The 20,555-nt window shown below is 41.0% G+C and overlaps 3 protein-coding genes across 6 annotated transcripts in view; 1 reads left to right on the top strand and 2 right to left on the bottom strand.

Annotated features, from left to right (window-relative positions):
* Positions 1–4,415, top strand: part of ANKRD6 (ankyrin repeat domain 6) — an 86,542-nt gene extending 82,127 nt beyond the window's left edge. For all 4 annotated transcript variants that reach the window (XM_063389641.1, XM_063389640.1, XM_063389642.1 and 1 more), the window contains 3 exons: positions 211–324; positions 2,050–2,386; positions 3,449–4,415. In XM_063389641.1, coding sequence (XP_063245711.1) covers positions 211–324; positions 2,050–2,386; positions 3,449–4,005 — 1,008 coding nt within the window. In that variant the 3' untranslated portion in view covers positions 4,006–4,415. The remainder of the gene's footprint in view (positions 1–210; positions 325–2,049; positions 2,387–3,448) is intronic.
* Positions 4,416–7,482: 3,067 nt separating this feature from the next.
* Positions 7,483–9,007, bottom strand: LYRM2 (LYR motif containing 2). Its single transcript, XM_063389645.1, has 3 exons — positions 8,822–9,007; positions 8,528–8,668; positions 7,483–7,884 (listed from the first exon to the last, which is right to left on the bottom strand). Exons 1-3 carry the CDS (start codon positions 8,864–8,866, stop codon positions 7,804–7,806), a joined length of 267 nt encoding a protein of 88 aa, XP_063245715.1. The 5' UTR covers positions 8,867–9,007; the 3' UTR covers positions 7,483–7,803.
* A 26-nt stretch (positions 9,008–9,033) lies between these two features.
* MDN1 (midasin AAA ATPase 1) overlaps positions 9,034–20,555 on the bottom strand; it is a 93,714-nt gene continuing 82,192 nt past the window's right edge. The window contains exons 91-102 of the mRNA XM_063389646.1: positions 20,443–20,544; positions 20,091–20,292; positions 19,457–19,627; positions 17,839–17,996; positions 15,961–16,050; positions 15,498–15,613; positions 14,708–14,882; positions 14,004–14,077; positions 13,797–13,911; positions 13,088–13,151; positions 11,309–11,451; positions 9,034–9,987 (exon numbers count right to left, since the gene is read on the bottom strand). Coding sequence (XP_063245716.1) covers positions 9,799–9,987; positions 11,309–11,451; positions 13,088–13,151; positions 13,797–13,911; positions 14,004–14,077; positions 14,708–14,882; positions 15,498–15,613; positions 15,961–16,050; positions 17,839–17,996; positions 19,457–19,627; positions 20,091–20,292; positions 20,443–20,544 — 1,599 coding nt within the window. The 3' untranslated portion in view covers positions 9,034–9,798. The remainder of the gene's footprint in view (positions 9,988–11,308; positions 11,452–13,087; positions 13,152–13,796; positions 13,912–14,003; positions 14,078–14,707; positions 14,883–15,497; positions 15,614–15,960; positions 16,051–17,838; positions 17,997–19,456; positions 19,628–20,090; positions 20,293–20,442; positions 20,545–20,555) is intronic.

Below are 20,555 nucleotides of genomic sequence, written 5' to 3' on the forward strand. Positions count from 1 at the left end.
CCTCTAAATTATTTTTTGTTTTTAATTTAATAGTTATTCATTGGTAATTTTGTGATTGAGCCTCTTTGCAAGCTACATCTAATTGTAGTTGGCAGCATTCCTAGAAACGAAGACTGAAAGACAGACTGTACTTTGATTTACAGATGGGTTCACAGATGGGAGTTTGGTTTCTAACATGATGATCTCAGCTGAACAGTGTTTTCCCCACAGCTCCGAGTTTTGGACAAGCTCATGGCCGAGCGACTGTCGGCAGAGAGGACGGAGTGCCTTCACCGCCTGCAGCAGCACACGGAGCTGGAAAAGAGTGAGGGGCAGAAGCGGCAGGTAGGGCTTCAAACAGCTACTCCCTCTCGGTCCAGCCCTTGGCAGGTCAGCTCAGCCAGCAGGCAGAAAATATCAGAGATGTGTCAACTGTTCAAATAGGTAAAAGAGCTTCAAAGACCAAATTATTCCTACCCACCATCTTAGTCACAAAACCAAACTTAAAAAGTTTTTGCATTAGAAATGAGGAATGTAAAATCCAGTCCCACTGCTCTAATTTAATTTGGTGTGTCTCTAGTGTAGGATCTGCAACAAAATACCATTTTTCTAACACAGTGATTTGCAAAAATTTCTGGCACTTAATTTTTCACAGTTGTGCTTTCAGCTTTTGCTTCATTAGAGGACATAGGCAGGAACATATCGAAGTAGTAAAAAAGGTTAAGATCTGTGTTGTTCCTTTTCCTTCTCATCCATTTGGCTGTGGGCCCTGGGAATCTCTCCCGTCTTCTCTATCTGATCTTTTTTTCCCTCATGTATTAAAAGGCTGAAGTTCTTTCCTCTGATGTTAGCAACACAGCACCATCTCCAAGCTGTGTATTACTGCCAGTAGGAAAGTCCTTTTTTGTATGGTTGCTCAACCAGCAGTACAAGAACAACTGCTCCTGTAGAGATCCAGCTCTTGCCCTTCCAGCTTCTGCAAAAACTCACCACTTAAAACCCGCTGAGAAATTTGTGGTTCGCCACTCACACAGGTGAATTTAAAATACAGTTCATTTTCTTATTACTGGTATTATTCCAAAAATTGAGAAATACACTCTGTGCAAGGAATATGTCATGAGTGTTTGTAAGACCATTCCAAATCCTCGTAAAAAGACTGACAGCTGTGATAGGATACCTGTGCATAGGATACTGATCAAGATACTTGGGTCTAATATCCACCAAACACTCTTCTCCAAAGAAAAGTACTTACCAAACTAAGGCAGCTTTAATTTTTATTTTATAAGAGACATAAGTATTTTATTGGCTTCTGAGCATCTAGGCTTGTGCTCCATCTCCTTGTAATCTCCATTTAAGACACAAGATGCTGGAGTGATACATCAGTGAACTGAATTAAGCAATGTCAGCTGTTCCTGTTCAGTTGGGTCTAACTGAAACATCTGAAAAAACAGAATTGGGCTTTACTAAACACACTGACTAAATATCCTTGTGCCTAGGAGGGCCTGACCTAAATTCATGATGTAATATGAACAACAGGGTGAAAAGAGCTACTCCTATTTTAAATTATTTAAATGCATCTGCAGCTGACACTTACTAAGCATCTTTGTAGTCTGAAAGCTGTTACTGATTTATCATTTAGTGGGGACTCGCCTTTGTCACTGAATGAACAGAGAAGCAGTGGTTGGTAATTGTATAAAGCTGTCCCCCCCCAGAAGTGTCTAATCTGAATTTCACTCTTAAAAAATGACCATGTAGTGTTCCTTGCACTTAGAAAGTACCATTGACTGTATGATTAAACAAGTTATCCCTGACAGAGGACCCAGAGTTGCATCGGAAGTGGCATATTCATATCTAAGAAGTGGTAGCTTGGACTAAAGAGACTGCCTTTCATAAGCTAGTGCATAGTCCTCCACTTTTTTTGATCTGCAGTCCTTTAAATATTCCCAGTGGCAGCATGCACATCTGAATCTAAGCCCACAGATACCCAGCTTGCTTCTCTTTGTCCCTGCCGCATGTCCTCAGCAGCCCAGGAACCATAGGATCATGTAATTTACAGTCTCTTTCTGATAGATTTCCTTGGTCGATGAGCTGAAGACCTGGTGCTTGTTGAAGATTCAGAATCTGGAGCTCAAGCTTTCTGGAGATTCCAGGTCATCAAGACCAAAATCAACTTTGTCCACTTGTGAGTCTCTCACTGAGACCCTGGATACTGACAACCCCCACAGTGCCAAGGACTGTAAAGCCAACCAGCCTGTGCTGTCAGAGGGCTCCCACCAGCATTCCTATATCACACTTCCAAATAGCCTCTTGGAAGATGGGGGAAGGAGCAGAGTCCAGATGCCAGAACAAAGCTTTGGGCAACACTTTTGCGTTAAACAAGATGGAGCATTGGGTACAACCATGCCAGGTACTGAGCTGTCATAGCCATTCAAGGCCAAGCTCATTAACTCAGGGGTACTTGTATTATTAATACTACATAATTCTGGTGATGTGCTTTCCCCCCTCCATATGCCTAATGTCTTGGGATTTAAATACACTTCAAGGCAGCCACTGGGAATATTTTAAGAGGTGGCTGGATGGAATTCCACTGACTGTTCCTGATGCTTCCCCTGTGTCTTTGAAGCAAAAGTCCTTTGGTGCTTTGAGTAACTCTTGGCCCTAGAAGCTTCTGAGGAAAAAAACCCAAGAAATGTGCAGAACCCAAGAATGTGCCAGGTGTCCCCAGCCAAGCAGAATGCTGTCTGAGCCTTGGCTCCTGTAAAATATAATGTATATGTCCCCTAAATACTCTGCAAAGTGAACAGACATGGATGCCCCATCAAATAGAAAGGCATGTAAGAGATCTTGTGGTGCTTGAGTGTGAGCTATTCGGCATTGGTACAGTTCAAAACCATAGAAATGTGTGACCTTTCCAAAATTACTGGGACTTCAAGTTTTGTAGAAGCAGGGAGTTCATAAGTATCAGCAGACATAACCTACTTTGGAAATCTAGACTGATACGTGTTACATGTCCTTCTGATGAAGTCACAGAATCACAGAATGGTTTGGATTGGAAAGAATCCTAAAGATCATCTCATTTCAAGCCCCCTGCCATGGGTAGGGACACTTTTCACTGTACCAGGTTGCTCAGAGCCATATCCAGCTTGGTCTTACACACTTCTGAGGATGGGGCAAGCACAGCTTCTCTGGGTAACCTGTGCCAGTGCCTCACAGTGAAGATTTTTTGGCAAGAATTTATGTCTTTTGCCTGTTGTCCATCTGTAGTCCCACAGCTGCAATGCAGCACCTCTCTACCTGGGCCAACTTTTCTCCTTTAATGACTTTAATTACCTGAAGATGTGATAAACTAATATAAGCCTGTACAAGGTACATGCAAAATCCCATCCTCCATCAAACAACGAGGTCTTCTGAGTACTGAAATAAATGCCCAGAGCTTTTCTGAATATATTGTCTATAATCTATTCTATAGGTGCAGAGCAACAGGTAGTGGCTGGTGGACCAGTTTCTTCTGCCCCTGCTCAAGATGTCAGGCCAAAGGACAAAGCTGTGAGTGCCAGCACGTTCCACAGGTTCCAGCAGGAGCTGCCCTCCTCCGAGCTTTCGGGCTCCAAATTAAGACATGTTAAAGTTCAAGCTGTTTTGCAGCCAGTGACTGAACCTGCAAAGACTGAACCACAGAGCGGCTACTTCATTGACAAAGGAACTCAGACAAAAAAGTCCAGCAAAAGTGGGCAGTCAAGGCACAAAGCTCTGCACCACGCTGGGGCACAGCAGGGCCAGGAGCAGCAGCCCTCAGCCCCGCCTGCCCCTCCACTCAGAGACACCTCCCAGGCCCTGGAGATAACCCAGTACTTCTTCGAGGCCGTTTCCACGCAGATGGAGAAGTGGTATGAGCGGAAGATAGAAGAAGCCCGGTGCCAAGCAAACCAGAGAGCGCAGCAAGACAAAGCTGCGCTCAAGGAGCACATCAAATGCTTAGAAGAGGAGCTGAGCAAATTAAGGACTAAAGTGCAGAAGGAGAGCTAGCACCTGTCAGGCAGGTAATCAAGCAACAGGGCTCATTTTGGAACCTGCTGTATGAGAATTTGGAATACTGATAGATATTTGTAGTGCCTGTTACATCCAAACACAATACTCCACTTCAGGAGTAGAAATAACCTTGGAAACTCCATGAGGAGAATTCATATGCAAACTATATTGATAACAAAGAAATGCTGCAGATTAGATCCTTTCTTTGTTATTTCCAAGAGTCTGTCAATATTGCACTCTCAGTTTCCAGATGCTGCTTGAAACCAAACTGCATTAGTAACCAAAACTGCTTTCTGAAAAGGGAATTCCCTTACTTCCACACAGGACAAAGACTAGAGGGTTCTACTGTAGGCCACGTGTAAGCATGTTGTGATACCAGTACTGAAATAAATCCAGGATGTTTGAAAGTTTTTGAAAGAATTATTTAGTGATGAAGGGCTAATGATCCTGTTTTAGATATTCCCGGGATCTCTCTCTAGTCAGTGGAGAGAAGGTAAAGAACCCACTCCAGTTACAAGCCCAGGAAGGTGACTGATGCAGGCTTCCAGCTGGGAGAGGGCAGGAAACCGTGGAGGGAGATGCTGAAGTGACTCATCCCATTAGGTACAGAGGCTTCAGCTACCACTTTGCTTTTCTCTTGGTTTTCCGTTATTGAAACAAGTGCTACATCTGATTTGTCTTTTTTTTAATGGTGTCCTGCTTGCAGAGCTCCTTGTGGTTACACTATTGTTCGGCTGTAATCCAGCAATCTGACTGAAAACTTTAGTTTAGGGCATGGATGGCAAGTATTTTACTGCAACCGTGGTCAATTTGTTAGGTTGAATGTTTATATAAATCTTTTTTCCTTCAAGCAGGAAATGGCTGAATTGTCTACTATTGAAGAAGCTTGAAAAAGTCCTTTATGTAAGGAAGTGAAAGCTTGGATCCCTGTAATCAAATGTTTCTTTTTCTGCAGTCAGGATTTTTTCCCAGGCACCTTGTCCACACTATCTACCTTTGTTCCTCTGAATGATTCCTCTTCTGGTTTTTTCCCTTCTGTCTCCTTTTTAGAGACCAGGCCCTGGTGAGTCTACAGGTTTTGGGACAAACAGTCCTACAAAACAGCACCCAACATTTTAAAAGTTTTGTCAATGTGTTTTGTTATAAAATCAGAACTTCCACTGACCAGTGTTGTCCATTGTGACAGACTCCAGATAAAGTCAAGGGACTGTAACTATTGCATCTGCACCCATTTAGGTTTTCCTCCCTACACCTCTGAGAAGGCTTCATCCGATTCTGCTAGAAAAGTAATGTTACTTACCAGATCATGATAGAACAACTGTTCAAAATCAGTTCCAACACAGGATGGTACTGTTAAGGCCAAGGAGAAAAATAGGTTTTTTCTGTACTAAGGAGCTCTAAAATCAATACAAAATACCTTACAGTGTTGAAGAACACCATTCATTAATTAGTAATTAAGCTTTTGTCTTCTTAGCAGTATAAAGCAAGAAAAGTCATATAACAATATTTTTAAAGTTCCTGTTAATGCACTATCACAACAAGAGAAGTGTATCTGCAGCTATGGAAATACTAGTTTTCTTGTTCTGACTTCTATAGTCTAATGTAGACACTTTGGTATGTTTACAGTTTTGTTTAAGCTTACAGTAGGAATGCAGAAGCTTGCTATTGAAGTTTTGTATCACCTGGATGAAGTTAATGTTTTGCCAAGCAATTAAAGTAAGTATTGCTCAGAAATGTGTGGTGTAACATTTTGTAGCCACAGAAAATTGATACAGTCCCCTCACTTGACTCGGGAGGGGGAGCAGAAGATTGGACTTCAACTTCTTTTTGTTTCTGGTTATAAAGCCAAGGAAATGGAGTCTGCCATCTGTGCCGAGGGAGGCTGCAGGACCTGAGTGCTGTCTCTTGGCTGGTGCAGGTGCCCCTTTCAGAAGTTACTGGCACGGGGCTGAGTTGTGCACGGATCACACACCAGCTCCTGAGCTTGCCCAAGCTCACGGGAGAGGCTCTGGCTTTAGCTCTGCTTCCCATACAGACCTCATTGGACTACTCTCATAGGTCCAAGTAGTTTAAGTAAATCCAAGTAATTACCAAGTAATCTAAGGCTGTAACCAGGCTGCAGGTTACTGATTTTAGAGGTTTTCAGAAGTCAATGAGTGTACGGTAAAAGAGAAGCATTTTCTCCTAATTCCTTTCTATACCACTCCCTTCATCAAAACTGTGAAAGACTTTATCAAACAGGTGTGATCTACCTACCTTTCTCTTCAGGTAAATTTACTTACCCTCGCAGGCTGTACTTGGACTCTTTAAAGGCTTCTGGCTGGCAACTTTATCTTGCCAAGCCCACAGAGCAGTGGAGGTGGAGGGAAGCAGCACTCAAGAGGTCAGCATCTGTCCAGGGCTCTGCCTAGCTGTAATCCTAGCTCTGATTACGTGCCCACAACCTGGAAATGTTTGGATGTACAAACTCCCAGTACAGACTGGGAGTCAAAGGGGTAACGAGGCTCTGAGCTCTGAAAGGAAAGCACCATGGTGAGGCAGCAGGGTAAAGGCTCCTGGTTAAGGAACAGAAATCCAAGCACTGGCTCAAGGGGAAGGGAAGGCTACTGTGGTAACAGCCACCACTGGTTATGGCTGTTCACTCAAAATACCCTTCTTAGCAGCACTTTCTCTTAACATGAAAAATAAATCCCAACACAAAAATGTTCTGTCAGTCTGTTAATGAAGCATTTTTAGATACATATTTTTCACTGACAGATTGAAGCTCAGAGACTTCAGTCTATATAGATCTGAACCACAGCTCCTGCTCCCAACTGCAGTCATTCTTCCTGTAGCCTGGAATTCTGTCCTGTCCCTTCCCTAGTGCCAGTGGTGATACCTATTTCCTGGATTTGCTGCCAGTTTGTGCAGCTCAGCAACTCTGCCGAAAACCACCTTGAAAAGCAGGGGTGTTCCCTAAGGGAGCTACAATAGCCAGGCATCGATCTACTGCTGCCTGTCTAGTTATGTGGAGAAAATCCCCAGCTCATCCAGGCATTTTTAAGTTATATGGAAAAAAAAAAAAAGATACACCCCAGCTCAAGGAAAGTGAGAACAGTTGCAAGCTAACAAGTACAGGTGAAGTAGTATAACATTTGAATAAGCAAACCACAACTTTTGCAGCTAGTATTTTCTACCTGTAATTCTTCATAATGTATAGACTTCTAAATACTTTAAAGGTACTTGGTAATAAACATCCCTGGAGCTAAAATCTCCCATTAATAAAAACGTCCCCTTTTAAGTTTTATTCAGCTACTACTGAAAATCAACATCTATAAAACATTTTTAAAATGTTTGTTTGTTCTGGGCCAATTTATTTATCCCAAATTCTTTTTTAATCACAAATTTTTGTGAAAATCTTTGGCACAGTACATGAAGAGCTCTCATTGTGAATATTACCAATTACAGCTACCAGTCTGTAAAAAGCAGACAAAGTAATCTGGCATATATTTATTTTGCATTGCACTGGCATTAATACAGCTGTTGTAATTTTTGGTGCTTTCTGCTTTTCCTGCAGCATATGCTACATCATCCATGCAGTTCTTTAATGTCCTTTGTGTCCAAGTGATCTCCACTTCTGAGGGGAGCCAAACTGAGAAATGGATGGGGAAAGGAAAAAAACAAAACCACCACTGTGGTGGATTCCTCCTTCAACCATTACCAGGTTGCCAGCAGAGGCTGCCATTATAACCACATTCTGGAAAAAACACTGTGCCTATTTGAAATTAAAAAATCCAACTGTCAACAAAGTAAAGATCAGGATTTGGCCAGTTTAAGTGTTCTCTGAAGTTCCTGAAGTTGCATGTTGCCTTGAGTAATCATCATCCTGATTGCATCCTGTAAAACAGAATGGAATCTAGTGAACCGTACATCTGTACACAGTATGGGTTTTACACAAGCATGCAGACTTTTAATGCATTAAAAGACATACAATTCTTACTGGCACTACTGTAATTTACTTCTTTGTGTGACATAACACTGCTGTCTCTGAGGGTTAAGAACCAGGTAAATAAATGGATACTTGGCTGTGGCTTTGCTTTAAAACTCAGTTTTTAACAGGAGTCAAACTCCTAACAATGTTTTCTTTATTGCTTCACATCCCAAACCATCCCATTTGATTGCATTCTGCTTGAATATAGGTGAAAATAAAGGTTAAAAAAAAACAAAACAAAACAAAACAAATTTACCACTACGAAGTTTATGACAGTTACTATATTATTCAATACGGTTTTCCTGTTCTGTGATTTGAGTAAGCGGAGTATTTGTTTTTTAGCTTTTTAATTCCAGATGATTCTCTGGAAATTTGAGAAACATTACTAGTGCTAAGAGGGGGGATAATATTTAGAGATGCTGCATTATTTCTTCGCATAAATGAGAAAATAGTAACAGGAGACTTCTTACCAGTCGGGAAGCAACACCTTCAAAACAAACTCCCAAGACACAGGACAGGCAATCAGAGTTGCGGGTTCCCGATCCTCACCTCTTCTGTAGCATCCTTATTTCTCTTGAATTCCTCCCTGGCCCAGTCCTTTAAGTAGCGGCGATCCTGCTCGGCAGGGACCTCCCGGATAGCCCGCAGGATCTTGCGGTACAGCTGAAGGACCTGCTGCCGCCTCAGGAACTGGCAAGGAGAGAGGGAAGTCTGCCCGCTGCCCCAGGACAGTGCTGCGAGCTGCACCCTCGGCGCTCTGCTTCGAGGGACATTTAAACAACCACCGAGTTCCGCACCGTTTCTACAAAACGCAGCTTGCCCGACCCCCGAGCCCGCCCGTACCTGCTTGAGGGTGAGCGCGCCCGGCGGGACGCGGCCGGCGGCCATGACGCGGCTCCGCCCCTTCCTTCCCCGGCGCCGCCACGGGGCCGCCCAGCCCGCCCCGCGCGGGCGGGGCCCGGGCCGCCATTTCCTGCGTCAGCCCGGCACCCATGGCCGGGGTGTGTTCGGTCCGTGTTCGAAGCTTTGATCAATTCAAGGCACAAACGTCGTAATTACAAAGAGTGGTACCTCTCTTTATTAGTACAGACGATACAAGATGCATAGCCTTTGCAGCGAAAAACGACGTCCGTCCTCCAAGACACGGGATTTATGAAACATCCCCAACGCCTGCCTCAGACAGCGGCAAACTTCACAGTGTAAAGTGGTAAGGCAGGGACCTGCATATGGCATGATTCAGAAAACTCCCTGCTGCTATCGTCAGGCAAAAATCAGCAATAATTAAAAAGACTGTTCAAACTGAAAAATAGTTTCAAGTATTTAAGTACTTTTTTTTTTTTTTTTGGTTGAGTAAACCCATCTGCGTCCCCTGCTCTCCACTCCCCTTCCTTCCCAGAGGCCCCTCCACATGGGTGATGCTGAAGGCTTTATTTGCAAGACACCTCAACTTGTAATGTAGAAATGCCTTCCCAGGAACAAGAGTGGTTTTACTTGCAGCAGGGGGGAAGCGGCAGGAATATTACCTCCTAATATTACAAATGCTTTTTTTTTTTAAGGTAATAAGTTATTACAAGAGAAGTTGAGAGTTTTATGTTACTTGTGGGAATAGCAGGAGGCAGTCTCACCACTGCATAATTGTCCTCTGACACACTGGCAGGATGCACCCAAATCATTCTGTTCGTACACAGTCTCTGCCCCAGAGCAGCTCGCGCAGGATAATCCCACTTAGGAAGACCTTTATGATCCCTTCCATGAAATGCAGCTTCTTGTATTTTAGCAGTTCAGCAGCAGCAATCGGGTCCTGACCTTGTCTACAAAATCTAAAGAGTGTCGGAGGCAGTCACCAGTTCAAACCACTGTCTGAGGGCATCGCTCAGAGTTTCTGGGAGCGCGTTCACATCTCTAAGGATCATGTAGAACGGGAATGGGAATTCTTCCATGTAAGACCTGATTTCAGGCAATTCTCCAGGTCCTTTGAATATAGGTACTTTAATGTCCAAAATAGAATCCTGTAAAAAAGATATGTTACTACTAAATGACATATATACTTTATGACCACTGATAGCATCTACCCTATTTTCTAAGCACTCCCATTGAATTAAAACTTAATAAAATATTGTAAGATAAAAAGCTCTAAGTGTTCAATGGTAAATCAGACCAGAAGCTGGAAATGAATCAGTTAAATGCTTTTGCCCTTTTAGATAAAAGTGTACTAATCCATGAATTACAGGCTAGAAGAGACTAAGCTTAAGCTTCTGCAATACCAAATTCTGTAAATAAATTCTGTCTTTGCTTAGCATTTTATGATTTGAGTTTACTGTTGGCACTTCAGTTTTATTAATTTGATGCCTTCCCAAAAGAGTCTGTAAGCTCTTTAGTGCTGAGTTCAACTCATAGTTGTGCAGCGCTCTAACAGAAGACTCTTTAGCAACTTCACAGTATTTCAGCAAATGCTACAAGGACAAAAATCAGTTTAAACTCCAGCTGTGCTTCTTGTAAACTAACTTCTTAGTTGCTCAGTGTAGCAGCTCAGAAATTAATAAGGTTATGGAAAACACTGTTTTTCCCCAGAAAAATAACTTAATGAAAAACACCCAGAATTTTTGCTTGATATTACAGCCAGATTTCATCAGAACCTTTCAGCTATTTGTCAGCAGAACTGATGATTTTTCAACAATAAATATAGCAGGTGAGTTTTGAATGCAAAAATAAAGATACAGGAAGAAAACACCACAAAATTAGAGTCTTTACTACAAAATTTACTATCAGGCTTATATTCGCTCACTTACTGCACTACAGAGCCTTCCTTAAACACTCCAGATATTTCACATTCCCATCCAAGGTTATCTGAAGTTTTCTTCCCCCATTACCAGATGCAGGACTCAGCTTTCCCAACTGAGGCACTAAATAACTCTCACATTCTGTCTGATGTTCAATCTCATACTGGCTCCAGCTGTCATGTCAATTGGAGGCTGCTGTCAGAAATTATCAAGATGAATCAGAGCTGAGATGGAACAAAGCATCTCTCAAACTCCAAATCTGTCAAGCTGCCAGCTGCTTCCCTGGTGGCCAAGAGCTACAACCATTCTGTTTGAAGACAGGAGCTCTTAGCCTTTCTGTGGCATTGAAGCAGAGATTTTTTTTTCAAATACAAAAGATAAGAAGCACAGTAGGAAAAAATGGCAGATCTAACAGATGTGGAAAATGGCAATTCAGTTCAGTATCTCTGACCTCTACAAAAGATAAGGTAGCTGTATGGCACTATAAAAGACAAGAAAAAGATTTGTTTCTCATTCACTGCAGCTGAATACTTCTCCCTTGTTCACTTACCCGAGAATTAGGGTTGTCCAACACTACGAAAATAACAAAGATATTGGCATTCCGAGCTGCTTGCACTGCTGCTGTCACCCGTTCCTTGCCCTCCAAGAAAAGGCCTCTTCCATCAGATACAATCAAAAGCAGCTGCGCTGTTTCTGAGCACAAAGAACATTTAAAATTCCAGTAAGTTCAGAGTAATCCATTTAAAAGGATAAAACCCCTATTTTGCTGTTTGCCCTGGGGTATAATGGAAAAAGGAGTATTCCTAAGGAAATTAACTCTTCATCAAATAGAATTCTGTGACTTAACATGAAGCTGAAATTACTAGTGGTTCAACAAAGAAAGTAAAGTGTGACACCACTGAAAATCGAGGGAGGGAAGGGGGACACAGACAACCCCCACCATCCATCAATACTGTAATCAAGGATTAAAGTAATGGAAAATACCAAACAGACTTGGTCACGCCTTGTCTTTCATGCCTAAGAGTTAAATACTGGCAGAAGAGTCCAGCCACTAGCTCAGTAGAGTGCCAGCTGCTGAAATGAAATAGAGCTCAAATCAGTTTCTCTAGAAGCAGGTACCTATGGGGCCATCTGTAGGCTTTTCTCTGCTGTTCGCACTTTAACAGGCTTGGCTTCCATCAGAGAACAATCCTGGACTGTCTAAAATGGGTTATTTTTGGAAGAAACTGAATCAGAAGATGGGCTCGGAGGCACAGTCAAGGCAGCCCAGTTAGTCTGAAGTAAACCTCCTGAAACATCAGACATAGCACCCATGCTGGGTTCCTCAGCACCAACCTTTTCTGGAGACATGTTACTTGATCCAAGTTACCCCTAGAGTCAGATGCATCCCTCTAGAGGTACACTCTAAGTTATTTATCTGTCATCCTTTGATTACATGTAAAATCAGTCACTACAGTCAGGGATGGATGCCCTAATTGTTACAGAGGGATGCAGAACACTCTTCTGCAGACAGGCCTCAAATGTGAAAGGGCTTTGCCTTTTTACAGAAAGAAGTGACAGATCCTCCAGCCTTTCCTCTTGCCAGCTCCATAATCCTAAGGAGCTGATGGCTGCTGCATCCCTGCCTAGTTTAACAGAACTGGATGCTGCTCCCCCTCGGAATACTGTGACACCCTGGCCCCCCTGTGGCAAAGCAGCTGTGGATTATAAATCCCAGACTGCCCAGTTCTTGGAGTACTTCAACAACAAGAACTTATAAAAAATACAGGTGCCACCATAACAAGCTTTTAACTATCACAGAGCAAACCTTTAGACTAACTATGGGGCAGACACAAGGCAAGCAGTCTTCCAGCTTTTCTTGGAAATTCAAGCAGCTCATGACCTAAAGTTGCAGGACAGTGAAAGGAAGGTAGGAGGCAAATTCCATCCTCAGAGCAATGTATTTCTGGATACCTAGAGAACTCAAGCTCCCAAGCAGGAGCAGAAGTATCTAGAGAGTCAGGATCCTTAGGAAGCTGGACAATGCTCCAAGCTGGCACTGTCTAGGCCTTAAAACAGGCTGCAAGCAGGACGTAAGGGGAGACAGGTAAGGCACGCCTTGTTAAAAAGTCTTACACGAAATGTTAGTGAATTATTGACAAATATGAAGTGGGTGTCGCTTGGGTTTTGAGCTAAATTGCAACCAAACATTGCTTTTGACAAAGCAAACCCCAAAGTCCTAAGGCAAGTCATGTTTCGGTCCTAGGAGTTTTCCTGGCAGGACTACTTCACAACTGTACTGAGCATTCTGCTGCCATAGCAACAAGCACAGTAACACAAAAAGACTCACCCGGATTAATATTTTGAGACAACTGCTGTGCTGCAGCAAACATATTTGCTGATGATTCTAGAAACTGCAGAAGAAATAAATAAGAAAATCAGTTATCTCTTCATAAAAATAATAAACATAAAAATCAAAACATTTCCGAAGAACACCTTTCTCTATTTTAAATGCTAAGACAGTCTGACCACCTAACACAGACAGTTCTTGGCATTTTCCTGTATTAACTCCTGCTTTAAATTTTTTAAATACTTTTGAACTAAAGAGTCTTCAGAGAGCCTTCAAACAGAATTCATTTTTCTCCTAATGCTAGCAAAGCTATGAACACAGTACACTGCTAATGAGATTAATGGCATAATTGATAATACATCCTATTTTTAGGTTGAACTTCTTTGGCTTCAACTTGAAACAGAATTATCCAGTGTCATACTCCCCATTAATATTAAGAACATGAACAGCACCCAAAATACTTTTCAAGACCCAACACAGAGAAAGGTGACCACATAAAAGTGGTATACATCAGAACTAAAAGTGAGAAAACATTCTTCCTGTTAAAAAATTATGACCATTTTATTTCTTTGTTATCTAACATGCTATCAGACTTCTCAAATACAAAAAACTATTAAGTGCTACAAAGTGATCATGAAACCATGAAGTTGCTGGTATCTTGTCTGGAAAAGATAGGTAAACTTGTTGCCCTAGAGACATTCTTGTGTACCTGAGCTATTTTTGTTTTCTTCTGCTGAAACTTGCAAAGACGCAATATCCGTGTCCCTGACTGGTCACTGAACTGCTCGTGGAACGGGTGCAGCAGCTGAACAGTCTCTCCAAAACTTCAGAAAAGAATAGAAAATTACAGCGTGAAACTGGTATTTACATTCTGCCCCAAATACTGAAGAAAAGTCAAGATTTCAAATAAACTCACCTACACACAGCAATTTGTCCCACTTCTAGAAGAGTCAGAGCATTTCCAATAACTGCCAGGGATTCATATGCAAGCTATTAAAGAAATAAGTTAAATCAAAAATAGCATAGTCAATGTTTTACTCAAAGCCCAGTATTGAATATGAAGAATGTTACTGAAACCATTTTTCATCATCCAGAAAGATAATTGAAGAGACAGCCTATTTTTTTGCCTGTCTTATGTAAAACAGTCAGTGCAACAAAGATACACTAGTTTTGCTTGAGGGCTTCAGCTGATTGATTTAGAGACACCACTTTAGGTAAGCTAATGAAATAAATAAGTAACTGTTCAGAAGGAAACACACCATTTTAAATAATAAAAACCATACAAGTGAGCTATGATGAATGGATATTTAGTACTCCAATGAACTGCCAGATAAAGAAATTTCAACCTTTTGAAGGCCACAAAAAGTAATTTTACAGTGGATATGTACACCTCTAACAAACTTAACAGCTCATCCTTTCAGCTAGTTTTCACTGATCTTTTGTAAATAAATCTTTTAGGATGAAGTGACAAGATTCAAGCACATGGACTGGAAAAATAGGTGCATTGGAATTCACTCAGACTTTCCAGCAGCCACCAGCCCCGCATGACAGAAGTCAGCAACAGCCGTACACATCAATGACAGGTGGTTTCTCCATGCTTCTCCCAAGGTTTTATTTTACCTGTTTCGAGTGATTGTCAATCATACTAGAGGAATCATCAATAGCCAGGCAAATCTGGTACTGTCGTTTACTGGGCTTGGTCCTTCGCAGCCAGATCTTGTCTTTCCGGAACTGGCTGGCAATGTACGGGATCACTTTGCGCATGTTCAGTCTCTTCCCAGTTCTGTAGTCTCCTCTGAAAGTTGAGAAAAAAGACAGTGACAGGGGTTATCAGCAAATACCTCATTCTGGAAATCCATGGCCTATGCAGCATATACACCAAATATTTTATTTTTAATTCAACAAATCCAGTATTAGTAGTTTTAATACTGATATTTAGTTACATTTAAAAATTCTCCCACATTTTTAATGTAGGATGGATATTCAATGTTTTTAAAAGAAGTTTATATCTAGGTACCTAAAAAGGAAGGCAGACCTTGAATTTATTTTCCACCAATATGAAACAAGTCTATATCTCTTTAAAAAATAATCATTTAATGTTATAAACAACATAAAACATTTTAACATTCAACTTTGACTTAACTTTAAATGGTGAAGTTGATTGATCACCTGTTGCATAGGAGAAATAAAAAGTAGAAGGCAATATCCTCAGGATGGGTGCCTACTACTACATCATGTCTGCATTTCATAAAATAACCTAATGTTGCCATACAAGGAAACTGAAGGCATTTGCAAACAGGAATAATTACTGTAATGCAAGAATGACATAAAATTGCAGTTTTACAGAGGTTAAGGTGCCCCAAACCCATAAGTTTAAAGAAATCAGAAGACTCAGAAAGACCCAACTTACTTCAACTTGGCAGCCTGAGTGGGTTCCAGTATGAGTCGCAGCTGCTCACAAAGCTGCTGTGATAGAGGAGCTGTCAGTACTAAATACTTCTGCCACAGCTGTGCTGCCTCCTTCTCCTACATGACACAAAGAAATTAAAGTGAAAAAACAAAACAAGATGGGGAGCACTGTCTGAAGAAAGAAACCAAACCTCCAGTAACCAGCTAAAACTGAGAGTGTCTTGTATGACAATCTGCATTCATATTCAAAACAACATCTGAAACAGCATCCTGCTTCAAGAACAATGTAGTATGTTTTTCCAAGTAAGTTACGCATAACAACAAAAATAGTATCTGTATCATGTGATTTTGAGTATTTGGGTTCCCGTCTGCTTGGATTCCTCAATGTTTTTGCAGTAAAAGAAGATGAAATAATGCACTGGAGGTTTCTTATGACAGTTTTATATTGAAATGAGGTCACGAACCTCCTCTGGAGTTCCAGGCTGTTGTGTCTGCCAAGCTTCCAATTGCCTTTCCAGTTCCTTTCTTAGCTCTTCAGGATCTCTAATGATGTGCTAGGAGTTTTATGAGACAGAGAAAAGTTTACACATCTAGTGATCTCTAAAGTATATCAAACTATTAAAAAGTACAAATGCATTGTTCTCATTCTTGTAAACAAAAAAATATCTGAATACCTAAATGAAGATTCTAAATCTCCAGGGTTTTTAATAGTTTCCATGTAAGTGAAGGATAAATACCCCCCCACCAATATCTCCATATGTGATATTATCAATATAGAAATAAAGCTAGGAACATCTATGATACTGGCACTGAATATAATAAGATATAGAATTTCAAGATAAATCAGTGAAATGATCTTGACAAACACCGGATTTATCGACAGTATAATGGAGATCAAACTATTGAACACTACACCTAACTAGTATCCTTCACTTAATTATATTTTTACAAGCTTCATTCAAACCACTTGAAGATTGAATTACATCATCCTCCTTACCTGGCACCAAATATTATTTGATAAGCCATTCTGTTAAAGGACACCCAAGCTTTATGATATTTCTTTTACTTTCCTTGTGCTTTCAGTGACAGCCTCTGTCCCTGACTTAAAAACCCCCAGTGTGGCCAAACAGCAGTACATGGTCTGCATAACCTGCAGGCCTACAGACTAAGGAAAACACGCCCATGTCTCCAAACTCAACAGTCCCAGGAACTTCTCGTTCCTTAAGCAGCAGCAGCTGTCCCACTGGTCACCTACTGCATGTTTAAGGAAGGGAGAAAGAACACAGAGGGAGGGGATTTCTCTCCCTTTTGCTGGAAGGTGAGGAGCTGCACTTCCCGCCCCCCCTCACCCCGGTAGCCTCTTTCCCTTCCCCATTAAATGGTGCCGCAAGAGCTCCCTCTCCTGTTTCACACTTTGCGTGCCAGTTGGAAAAAACCTACCAAAGCCAAAGCCACAATTATTCTGACAATAGGAGAACACTTCCATTCAGCAGCCTTCTTCCAAAAAACTGCAACACTTGGCATTAAGATAAAAATACCCAGTGTGGCTGGCACAAAATCCTTTCTGTGTTATGTGTAGAAACAGTAAAATAGCCCCTTCCAAGTGTGTACTTAGGACAACATACTGCAAGAATGAAAGGTCAATCCTTCTAAAAAAAACCCAGACACTGAAAATATTTTTACTTTATCAACTGGTTATCCACCACTAACTGCTTCAATGCCTTAGGTCTTTATGATAAAATGTGCTTTTTCCTAGAAGTTTGCAGTGCAAAACCACAAGTGGTACATGGAGCTCTAGGATTTTCTAGGCTGTGGTATTTTTTGAATCGAGACATTCATAAAAAGCTCAAAATGGTTCTACAATACCTGCAATCAGCTTTTATAAAGAAGTAATATATTTTAATGAATTAAGTAAGGCATATTCTTTGTCCACAAAGATGTTTTAAAGTCAGTGATGCCTAGTTCTCTCATCACTCTGTATGATCACTCTCATCACTTTTGTTATCTTCAGGCCACACGCCCTTTCCTATTGTTTTCCACTTTACCCAAGCATTTTATCTGCAAATTGATCTAAGCAAGACAGTCCTTTACAGACAGAAAACCAGAAGCTTTTAAAAACATAATGTGAGAAGGATGGGTAGAACTAGCCATTTTAAAGGCATCTTTCAGCTGCATATACAGAGTATATGTGTATTACTTTTCATTCTGCTATTAAATAATAGCAAGGTACTGAGTTGGCCGAAGAAAAGTAATTCTAGTCTTTGGCAGTCACAGAGTTTCATTAAGACAGGTCAAGTAAAACCATCTGCTGTGGCTGAAAGATGACAGACTGGGTATCCTACCTGGGGAATGTCCATCAGAAACTGGTGGGCTGTGTGTATGGTCGAGTCCTTGCTTCTCTCTGGCTTCTCTTCAGTCACCGTTAATTGTTTTTCTGGTGCAGAGTCGTGGACATCCTCTGAGTCAAAAGTCTGGAGCTCTGGCTCCACGTCACCTGGTCCTACAACCACAAAACTAATTACTGACTTCATGGATCACACATAATACAAGAAGCAATGTTGTATCTTGACTCTTTTACAGAGCATCTCATACACCTTGTAGTGCAGCTGACATTTTCTTTTAAAATAAGTGCCAAATCTTAAGGCATTTAATTCTAGGAATGGGATGAATACATCTTGCAACTCACTGGAATAGATAACCATGCATTTCCTAATGCAAATTGTTTTTATCTTGTAACCTTCTTGCCAAACAAAGTAATGGCTAACAGATCTTTAACACTTGAGAATTGCATTGGTGAAGTACATTTATTGACTCTCATGGCCTCTATTACAGAATAATAGGAGGTACAAAGTCATTTGAGAATAGTCAGAAAATCATAACTAAAAAATAGAAATCTTTGCTTACTTTTTACTCTCTTGATTTTTTAACAGAACAGCTTTCTGTAAATCAAGAATCAATTTACAAATAAAGGAATGGACTGGAGAGTTTTGTTTTATTACTGTTTCTATTGTACTATGCTGTTTAACAACTCATTTCTTAAGAACTATTCTAAAGGAGAAGTATGACATTGTAGGAAATGTTTTGAAGACTCTAGTTTTTCAGAACATCAAGTTAGAGAATCATGTGGAAAAACAAGTAGACTGATTACATGCACACCTGTACCACAAATAAAGAGTCTAGCAAGAGATTTAAGTGATTAAAGCTCAAGGGAGTGGGAAGCAAGAATGCAGGCTTGTAAAACTTGTCTTCCCTCTCCAGCCATGCTTTATGTTATTAAAGAAGAAAACTCCTCAAAATTCCAAGCTAGGGTGTTATTTACTTAGATTAATCAAAATTACAATTTCTGTTGCAATTGGCAAGAGATACTTTTATCTTGATTATTTCGGGGGGCTTGGGAGTAGGCTCTGTGGCTGAAAAGTCAGACCTATCTTCTCTACCAACTACTTCTGTCAGCTGCTGAGTTTTGTTCCCACTTATGAAAGAAGGCAGTGAGTTTGGTGCTGCCTCACCAGATGTTGTTCAGACCAGCTCCTCTACTTCTGGTTGGTTTGGTTTTTTGGGTTTTTTTTTGCCAGAAGTTAGTTATACATAAAACAATTGTGTTACGTGGTGCTGATGGTGGTGACACTGGAATGCATTGTTAAATGCCAATTAATTAAGTGGATTGGCACTGTGTTGAACAGCAGGGAAGTGTTTGCTTTTTATTTCTTCAAAGTGGTGGATAAAGATTAGAGACCATTAACTTGAAAGAAAGCAGCAAACCCCTCTATCAGTCAATCAATTTAGCAAAGGCTAATGCTGGTTACTAGGCAGAAGTAAGACTACTGCTGCAGAGGAATCAATTTAGAGCAGGCATTTAGCCTTATGAAACATACCCACTTCATGCAAATCTAAATACCTACATATAGATCTAAAGATTCATATCAGCATGTATTTAGAGTGCTTTTAAATTTAATGTACCAGGAGGTTTAGTAGCAGTAGACTTCTTTTTTTCTGGCTTTAGCTCTTCAGTGTCTACTGCTCTGAGATCCTCATCCTGCATTTCTGTTTCCATTGCTGTATCTTCAGAGACTCCTTCTTCCTTTTCTTCAGGAGGCATAACAGGTTTCTCTTGCTCCTTGCTAGCTACATCTGCACAAAGACAACAATACTTGTCAAGAGGAAAGTGGAAGGAGAAGTAGTCAAGTTAAAAAAAATTGCATTCTGAGGCCACTGCGTACCAGTTTCAGTCAACTTAGAAGAAATATGATGCTCAAACCCCTGTTTTATCTTTCACTCTGCTGTGCTGTGTCATGTCAGCAAGCTATTGACTTGATTAGCTGAAGTAAGATTTGAAGAGAATAGATTGTAAAGATATTAAGATAACCTCCATTTTTCTAAGTCAAATCTGTATTTTCAAAAGCGTTATTGTTAGTTTGAGTCTGACTGCCAAAGAGCAGCAGTTATTGTAGTGAAATGATGCTGCACCTTTGAGCAAAGCAAGGATTGTTAAACCTACCTTTAAAAAGCAAACAGGGAAAACTACAGCAAATGCGAGTGTTTCAGGATTTGATTCTGCAAGGACAACTCTTTGCACCCAGAAATACCACTGTACCGTATGTCTGTGCATCGTAGTGCTCAGAGCCTTGTTTAATATGTTCAAATGCATCAGCCTCCTCCACGTTTTCTTTCGGCTGAGTTGTATCCTGCTTTGCTTCACTGCTGGATTCCATGGTTCTCAATCGTTTGTGGACGCGTTCATTGTGATCTCCCATCGCGCGCTCATTGTCTGCCTGGCCAGGTTTCCTCTTGAAACTCTGAAAAGGAACAAATTAACACCATGAACTTCAAGAGAGGAGTAACTCACCACTAATGAGAACAGTGTTCTAATAAGGAGAAACTGAGTCCTCCCTATGTGCTGGTTAATATGAAGACATTTAAACAAAAATGTAAAAGAAGAGGTGAACCTGTGTATTTTTTTTGCTCTGCTTCTGAGAAGCCATCCGGGCCATGCGTGTGGACTCATGGCCTTCTGACTGATTTGCACTTGAAGCTCCAGTTCCACTTTCCTGAAAGAAAA

This window comes from Prinia subflava, chromosome 2 (genome assembly GCF_021018805.1).
Source record: "Prinia subflava isolate CZ2003 ecotype Zambia chromosome 2, Cam_Psub_1.2, whole genome shotgun sequence".
Taxonomy (NCBI): Eukaryota; Metazoa; Chordata; class Aves; order Passeriformes; family Cisticolidae; genus Prinia; species Prinia subflava.